At 34.8% G+C, this 9,355-nt stretch overlaps 2 protein-coding genes across 6 annotated transcripts in view; one reads left to right on the top strand and one right to left on the bottom strand.

Moving 5' to 3' along the window:
• LOC111432707 (origin of replication complex subunit 1B-like) overlaps positions 1-2,816 on the top strand; it is a 26,124-nt gene extending 23,308 nt beyond the window's left edge. For both annotated transcript variants that reach the window (XM_023069638.1, XM_023069637.1), the window contains 3 exons: positions 305-381; positions 1,972-2,055; positions 2,484-2,816. In XM_023069638.1, coding sequence (XP_022925406.1) covers positions 305-381; positions 1,972-2,055; positions 2,484-2,547 — 225 coding nt within the window. In that variant the 3' untranslated portion in view covers positions 2,548-2,816. The remainder of the gene's footprint in view (positions 1-304; positions 382-1,971; positions 2,056-2,483) is intronic.
• A 1,807-nt stretch (positions 2,817-4,623) lies between these two features.
• Positions 4,624-9,355, bottom strand: part of LOC111432713 — a 21,293-nt gene continuing 16,561 nt past the window's right edge. For 3 of the 4 annotated variants that reach the window (XM_023069647.1, XM_023069650.1, XM_023069649.1), the window contains 2 exons: positions 5,032-5,173; positions 4,624-4,933 (listed from right to left, as the gene is read on the bottom strand). In XM_023069647.1, coding sequence (XP_022925415.1) covers positions 4,773-4,933; positions 5,032-5,173 — 303 coding nt within the window. In that variant the 3' untranslated portion in view covers positions 4,624-4,772. The remainder of the gene's footprint in view (positions 4,934-5,031; positions 5,174-9,355) is intronic. The other variant, XM_023069648.1, reaches the window with a different exon arrangement.

A 9,355-nucleotide genomic window follows, 5' to 3' on the forward strand; every position in this document is an offset into this window, starting at 1 on the left:
AAAAAAAAAAAAAAAAAAAAAAAAAAAAAAAAAAAAAAAAAAAAAAAAAAAAAAAAAAAAAACAGACTAAACATATAAAATCGGCAGCAGATTACATGGAAAACCGAACAAGAGAGAGTCTAACAAGCAACCTAGGGTGCAATTCCCATCCTGCCCTTCCTAGCATACATATTAATAGTAGGAGGTCTAATATGTAGATGAAAAGGTTTTTTGTCACAATTTTTTCTCGTTAATTAACTCATCATTTTAGAGAGCGAAATTTCATACTAAATATATTCATTACTGTTTTCTGTTTGTGCTACAGCTTGCCATGACTGTCTCATATCTCTGTACAAGCAATGGAGAGGAATTTCCTGGATATGATGCTCTCTTGAAAGTTGGGTAAGTGATGCCATTGTATTCTATATTGTTATACGCTTCATAATTATTTTTTTGAACAAGAATTAGGCATTATTTTTTCTATAAGAAAGCAGCTTTTATTAAATAAAATGAATGAGAGATATGGGGCAAACAAATGTTACAAAGAACCACAACAAGGTTGGTTACATGATTTGGAGGGCAGGGGAAGCGTGAAATTGTTTTCATTTGGCATAATTTCCAGCTTTCAATTTTCATCTGTTTGCTTGCCAAATTTACTAATACTTGCATGTCACGTATGCGTTTCATTTCCTATTTCATTACATTTGGCAAAGTAATTTATTTATTATTTTAGATAAATTACTCTTTTGGTTTCTGATGTTTAAATTAGTCCCTAGATTTCAAAACTAAACAATCAAATTCCAATGTTTATAAAATGTTTGATTTTGTTCCGTGAACTAATGAAATCTGTTAGTTAATGAAAGATGCCGTGGTAATTTTTGAAAATAAAAAATATATATTAAAACTATAATAATAATAATCATAATTAAAAATATAAGTTTTTCTTTCCTCCCACCCTTCCCTTTCCTTCTCCTTCCTTCAATAAATTCACCGTGGTTGATTCTGGTGCTGCAGCAGCTTTCTTCCTCTCTCATCTCTCTCTTTTTCTTTTCTTCTTTTTCATCTTTTCTTCATCAGTTTTTTTTTTTTTTAATTATTTTTCAAATCTAATATTTAAACCCAGATCTGAAAAGAAATATCACCTTTGTAACGAATGTGGGGGTAACGGGGATGTGTGGTGGAATCATGTTCTGCCGCTGCCGAGATGTGGGGAGCTGTCTCAAATATGTGGATTCTTGGGTTCGCTGATTCATGGGTAGTTATCAAAAGAAATAATCCAAGCATTGATTGTTATTGTGACGTCTGTAACCTCAGTTTTTCATAATTTATTTTACTAATTGTGTTTGGTATAATTTTCCTTGAAATCATTCTATTCTATACAATTTCTTGTTATCTGTTTGTGTACGTATGCTACCATGGTGTATCAATCATTGGAGGTGGTCCGAAAATTTTTGGAGTCTTGTGCTAGAATTTTAGCCATACAGTGGCCAGTTTAGAAGACTACAGAATAACTCTTTATGAAATGAGGAAAGATTTACTGGCCATCGTACTCTTTGGAGTATTAGTCACATTGATTGATATTTACTTATTCAGGTTTACTTTAAGCATAACCAATGATATTCTTCGATCGATGGATTGATTCATATTTGACCGATTGAAGCAAGAAAGTTCTTTTAATGTTGTGGAAATCTAATAATTTCTTGCTATAGTCTGGATGCCTGAAGGCACAGGTAAGCTTCACGTCTTTTGCCTGTCAGGCTGAGAATACTGGAAACGTTAATAGTCGCTAATTTCTCAGGAGTTTTAGGCCTCATACTTGTCTTGTCACGCCGTAGAAATAAATAGCTATTGTATGTTTTTGTTGTGTGAAGCTCTTGACCAGACTTCACATATGCCCCAGTGGTCTTACATTTTAGTATATGACATTTGCATTTGCTTTGTCATTCTATATTAGCTAACTATGTTTTTTTTTCCTGATTCTTAACTTTGCAGCTGCAGGCTTGGTGAATGCAGAATTATTTTATGTGAATCAGGATCAAAACACCGATTGCAAAAGTTACAGCTTAATTTTCCAAAGTTAGTCTTATCAAAGCTATATACTACCGTTAGCCAAACATAGCTGACCTTGTTGAGTATCTTAATCGCTAATAATAGATTTGATCTTTTAAAACAAATTCATTTTATGTAGAGAGTTTTGAAGTAACTTAGATAGCAATATATATTTGTTAAGTTTACATCATCATTGACTAGGAAAACAAATAAATGAACGTTCGTATGAACCATGTCCATGCAATAATAGTCTTTTTTTCAAGCACTAGAGATATCATTCATAATGGTATCAGCCGTTACCCTGATAATAGATTTGATCTTTTAAAACGAATTGTTGTTATATACATCCTTATTGGATAGGAAAGCTTTTCTTTCCTCACCAATATATATGATTCTAGTTAATAGCTTGCTGTAGTAGTGTGATTTAACGTAATTTTGTTTTCACTTTGATGCAGTGATGACGTCTCCTTTGCATTGAAAGACAGTAAGGATCTACCTTGGTTGGCTAAGTATCTATGAGTTAGTTGCTAATGTCTGTAAGAAACAATTTTGATGTTATAGTATATCAGTTTCAATTTCTCCCATAAGAAACATTTGAACCTTCCTTTGGAAATGTGGGAAACATGTCAGGTTTAAGCTACTTTTTTTCATCTCTTAATTTGTTCTCATGGGAGGCTTGTTTTTAGATAAGTAAAGTTGTCTACTGAGAATTATGTTGTTACGAACAATGGTTTCCATTGTATACTATGAGTAGTGTCTGACATGACCCTTTCGGAAGCTCTTAGTCGGCAGTGGCCAACTTTGAAAGTAATATGCCAATGATTACGTTCAATTCTCCTGGCAAACGAACTTTAGTTTACTCAATAAGTTATTGATGACTTGTCATTGTATGCTGCCTCATGTTGAGTCTCATTTCTGGTAATTGAAGTAGGTAGCTAGACAATCAAAGAACAAACTAGGAAGGTGTTAGAACAAGAATCTTGTTATTAAGAGCTAAGTCACACATGAAATAACTATCAAGTTCCACATGTTTAGTTTTCTAATAAAGATAGGGTTTGCACTTAAGTGAACTGCATCAAATTATCCCACCACAAAACTTAAGGCTTAGGTTAATGAATACACAAATAATAAAACATTGGTCAAAGCCATCAATTCAACAGCAACCATAGCAAGACAAAGATGTTTAGACTTTGTACTTGAAGAACAAATGGTAGACCGTTTCTTAGAACTTCCAAGTCCAAGATTTTCAACCCAAAAAATAAATAAATAAATAAAATTAAAAATAAAATAAAATCTGTAAGTTGACTTAAGGTCCTTAGGGTTCATCAACCTCAAGAAAGTCATAGAGAACAAGTTCTAGTGGAGTAAGAAGTAAACCGTGATAATAAGCTAATTGCCAATGAATAATATGAACATGTACATGTTGACATGCCATATTGTAAAGCACCAACAGTATTCTATACATGGTTTTGGCTTGAGGGCCTTGGTCCTGGATTTCCATTTCTTAAGCATGGTTTATTTAAGAATTTGGTTAGTTATTAGATTTGAGAACTTGAATTTTGATATTGATCTTATTCATGTTTCTTATCCATGTTTCTAGTTCTTGTCCTCGGTCCTTGTTCATGTTCTTATTATTGTCCTTAATTCTTGTCCTTGTCCCTAATACACTCCCTACAATTTACGGTACAAAACATAAACCTGACAACCTGTGTCCAAGACTTCATGTGTTCTAGACGACACAATCTAAATACCTACGTCAAAAGCTTCATGCATTTCAAGAGACATAGTTTAAACATACATCCATCATGTGTTCTCTATGATATAGTTTGGAACCTACATTTGGGGATTCATGTGTTCCCTAAAATGTAGTCTGAAACCTACGTTCAAGATTTCATGTTCCAGGCAATGCAGTCTAAATACCTATGTTAGGGCTTCATACGTTCCCTGCAACACAGTCTAAATGGCTATGCCCATAGCTTCATGGGTTCCTAATGGGTTTCTAACAGCATAGTCTGAAGCTGGCATCTTGAGTTTCATATGTTCCCTGTAGTACAATTTAAAAACTTACATCCAAAGCTTCTTGGACTTCCTGTGATACAATTTGAAAACCTATATCCAAAGCTTTTTACGTTTAAAGAAATATGCTCTAGAGCATTCTTAAGTTCTAAGGTTGTGTAGAGTTGTACTTAGGTTCTAAGTTTGTGTAGAGTTGTACTTAGCAGTTTTCGTGTGAGGGTGGGCATAGGACTTGTGTTGTGCATTTCTCTTGGTGCTTTATTTTAGAGATTTTAACTAAAGAGGCAATTGAGGAACGCAAGTTTTACAAGTAGAAATTCACACATTTTCATTTAGGAAAAATAGATGAATGTTCCCTCAAGCACTTATTTCAATATTTGAAAAATAAAATCATGCCCTTTTACCAATGCAAGGGAGACTTAGTTTATGAAGGATCATAAATAAACTATTCGTTAGAAGATCAATAATACTTAAGGTGTTGGATATAATTACATGAATATAATAAACTTTTGATCTAATTGTAATTACAAACAACTTGTGAATACCGACTTATATATAGCGGCTTTATATAGACAACTCTATATATCACTTCTTTTTCTTTAATTAAAATAGCATAACGTTTTATGGTAGCATGTACATGGCTGACATAATCAATGTACACGTTAACTTTACAACCTTTCATTATTGGGATGGTTATCAGAATGCCCAATTCATAGCTTTCACAACCCCTATTGAATTTCAACTGATTGTATAGCAAGTTTGGCGGCCACCGTAGAAATATTTGCTTTACTTAATTCCAGAGATCTATCCAGCCTTTCAAAAGTATTCTTGATATCCATTGCTTCGAGTTTTTTTAGCTGCAAACTTTGTAACTCAGATTTAGTTGATCCTGAAAAGTATATAAATTAATTTATTAAATAAATAAACTCTATTGATTTTTGTTCCTATCGGATATCCAAAGCCTGGTCTAGTTCAAAGAGAATTTACCTGAAATTGGTTGGAAGGCTGCGAAGGAAACTCTTTCAGCTAAGGATGGTACAAAATGTTCATCAATGTCCACATATATACCCTTTTCAGCCCAAGTAAGTGAGTTCAGAATATGAGTCTGCAATAATGCCTCCTTGGGAGCCTGGTGATAAAGAACATATATTTTGAACATTATCTAATATTATTAACAGTGAGTTTAGTATGATTTTTCAAAAAACAAAAACATGAAAAACCATATTTTTTATAGAGAAAATGAAATGATATACAAAGGGCATACAAAATAATAATAATAAATAAAACAGCCTAAAATAGGAGCCAAAAAAAGAACCAAGTTCTGAGAATAAGAATAAGAATAAGAATAAGAATAAGAATAAGCAGCACGGATAACTATTTGTTGAAGGGTCACTTGTAGATACATGCATGAATAGATACATGTGTTGAAGGATCACTTGTAGATACATGTATAAATAGATACCATGTGTTGATGAGTCACTTGTAGATACATGTATGAATAGATACGTGTGTTGAACGGTCACTTGTACATGTATAGATACATGTAGGTTCATTAGTTCCTAATTAAATAGGTGCATGACTTTTGGACATTAAATAGTAATGGGGAATGTCCCAAATTACCTATATATATGTATGTAAGTTCATTGATTTTCTACTTCTTCCACCAATGCCAACTTAGTATCTTGACGTGCTACTGGTGCAAATACCTTCTCATAATCAACTCCATACTTCTGCTTGTATCCTTTGGCAACTAGTCATGACTTGTACTTATCTACCTCACCATGTTCATTCAACTTGGTTTTGAAAACCCATTTTACTCCAATTGTTTTCTGCCCTTCAGGAAGATCAGTGAGCTCCTAAGTCTTATTCTTCTCTATGGATTTGATTTCACTGTCCATGACTTCTCTCCATTTTTTCTCCTTTACAACTTCTTCATAGACAATTGGATCACTATCCATAAAGAAGGCAAAATAAGCACTATCACTTGAGTCATAGTCCATCTCATAATCAATCATCCAAGTTGGTCTCCTTGTTCTTGGGTTTCTTTGACTGTGATCATGATCTTCTTCTTCTACTGGATCTTCTTCTACTGGATCTTCTGGTTGAGCTTGTGATAAGGGCTTCAGCTTGTTCTTCTTCAAGATCTACAAGAATCTACTGATTCATAGTGATCTTTTCTTCCCATGTCCAAGTCTTCTTTACGTCAAAGATTACATTATGACTTACCACCACCTTTTTTGTCAAAGGATCATAGAGCTTGTACGCCTTAAAAGTCTCGCTTACTCCAAGGAACACACATTTCAAACTCTTGTCCTCAAGTTTCTTCCTTTTCTCGTCAGGAACGTGTGCATATGCAATGCACCCAAAAATTCTAAAGTGGTCTACCGCAGACTGCCTTCCGCTCCATGCTTCTTGTGGAGTCATATATCTAACAGAGAAAGTAGGGCTCCGGTTGAGAATGTGAACGGACCACACAACAGCTTCTGGCCAGAATTCCTTCGGAACTTCTCCTTTATTTAGCAAACTTCGAACCATGTTGAGAATGGTCCTATTCTTCCTTTCAACCACACCATTTTGTTGTGGTGTATATGCTGCTGTCAACTACCTCCTTATGCCTTTCTCTTCACAAAACTTAATAAACTCGTTCGAGCAGAACTCTCCACCTCTGTCAGTTCTTAAAGCCTTAACACTTCTTCCAGTTTCCATCTTCATCATAGCACAAAAATTCTTGAAGCAATCAAAGACTTTTGATTTGGCGTGCAAGAAATAAGTCCATGTTTTTCTACTAAAATCATCGATGAGGGTCATAAAATATTTCTTGTTACCCTTTGATACTAGAGAGATTGGACCACATATGTCTGAATGAATCAACTCCATAATTGCTCGAGCTCTTCTTGATTTTTCGGATAGAATAGAATTTCTTTCATGCTTTGCTACTACACAGCTCTCGCAAATTTCTGTTGGAGGAGTGATGTCTAACAACCCAGTCACCGTCTTCTTTGAAGATAACGTCTTTAACCCTTTAAAGTGTAGATGAGCATACCTAAAATGCCAAAGCCAATTGATATCTTCTTTCTTTACCATCAAACTTTTGGCAACGATATTTAACGTCAATAGATATAAGCGATTAGTGGTCATCTGCATCTTAACATTCGATCCTCTTTTGGAGTCATAAATCTCACATTCATTATTTTGGAATGTGATCGTAGACCCCTTTTCTTGCAATTGACTGATACTAAGCACGTTGGCCTTCAAATCGGGAATGTAAAACACATTAGAAATCGACTCTACGAAGCCATTTCTAGTCTTGATATCTACTGTTCCTTTCCCCATCACTTGGACTGTTGCATTGTTGCCAAGACAAACAGTAGTACGAAAATTTTCATCCCGGGTTGAGAAGAATTCCTTATAACCTGTCATATGGTTGCTACATCCAGAGTCTACGACCCATACACCTTAATCTGCAACCTTCCTAGCATGGAATGACATTAACAATGTTTCTTCTTCTCTTTTCTCTGCAAAGTTGGATTGATCTCTTTTCTCTGCAAAGTTGGATTGATCTCTTTTCTCAGCAAAGTTGGATTGATCTCTTTTCTCCTTTTGGAGCCTGGTATAACATTCATTCTTGTAATGTCCAAGGCATTCACATCGGTAGCATTCCACCTTAGGCTTGTCAAAATGCCTCTTGCCTTTGTTGTCATAATCGTCTCTGACTAGATCTGCTAACTTGCCACATCTCCACTTCTTTCTCGACCGCCTCTCCCACGACCTCTGCCTCTTCTTTGCCCTCTACCTCTGGAGCTTGAAGTTTCACCTGGTGTAGATATCTTTAAGGCTGTCATCTCCTCTATTGCACTTATACGATTGAGCTTCTGCTCATGTACTAGCAGGGAGCTTCGGAGTTCATCTATTTGCATCTCTTCGACATTGTTTGCTTCTTCAATAGAACATACAATGTAATCGAACTTTGGAGTTAGAGATCGCAAAATCTTTTTTACAACCACAACATCCGTGAATGAATCACCATGCATCCTCATTTTACTTGCAAGACTCATAACCTTGCCAATATAATCATTCACCGTTTCTACCTTTTGCATTTGGAGAATTTCAAAATCTCTTCTAATTGCTTGAAGTTGAGCATGCTTTACTCTCGTTGAGCCTTGATATTTCCTCCTTATTGAATCCCAAATTTCCTTGGATGTCTTCTTCTGAAGCATTGTTTCCAAGATAGTCCGATCAATGGGCTGGAATAAGTAGTTCTTGACCGTCAGGTCCTTCAACTTCGATGTTGCCAACCGTTGCTATTGAACAACTAAAAGTACCTCACCTTCATTTGGCTCTACATAACCTATCTCCACCATATCAAAGAACTCCTTCGATCTGAGGAAATTTTCCATCAACATCGTCCAATGATCATAGTGACCATCGAATCTCAGGATAGCGGGTTGAACGAAGTTATCAACTTGTCTTTCTGCAAGATTGCTCTGATACCTGTTGTCAGAAATTTGGTAGAATTCTTTGGGAGAAGAGAACTTTGTATAACTATGAAGGAATGCTTGATTGATTTTCTACTTCTTCCACCAATGCCAATATACATATATATAGGTAATTTGGGATATTCCCCATTATCATTCATTGTCCAGTCCAAAAGTTATGGACCTATTGAATTAGGAACTAATGATATGGACCTATTGAATTAGGAACTAATGAACCTACATGTATCTATTCATACATGTACTTATACATGTATCTATATATGTACAAGTGACCCTTCAACACATGTATCTATTCATACATGTACTTATACATGTATCTATATATGTACAAGTGACCCTTAAACACATGTATCTATTCATACATATATCTACAAGTGACCCTTCAAGACATGTATCTATTCATACATGTATCTACAAGTGATCCTTCAACACATGTATCAATTCATACATGTATCTACAAGTGACCCTTCAACACATGTATCAATTCATACATGTATCTATTAGTGACCCTTCAACACTATTAAACTCTTTCGTGACCGAAGAAGTCCTCTATGGCAAACGAAAAGTGTTAATCTTGTCATGCGTGATCTACCAGGCAAAGAAACTAACCCTTTTTGGACCCTCACCTTCCACAACCAATAAAATAAAGAAGGAACAGGGTGAGGGAAGCACATAAAATATAAAAGAAAGAACTAAAAGAAAACTTTTAAGACTGGGATTTCAAAGAGAATATTCTTTGAAGATGAAAGGTAAATCCCAATAACCCAAAAAAAAAAAAAAAAAAAAAAAAAAAAAAAAAAAAAAAAAAAAAAAAA

This window comes from Cucurbita moschata, unplaced genomic scaffold (genome assembly GCF_002738365.1).
Source record: "Cucurbita moschata cultivar Rifu unplaced genomic scaffold, Cmos_1.0 Cmo_Scf00040, whole genome shotgun sequence".
Classification (NCBI taxonomy): domain Eukaryota; kingdom Viridiplantae; phylum Streptophyta; class Magnoliopsida; order Cucurbitales; family Cucurbitaceae; genus Cucurbita; species Cucurbita moschata.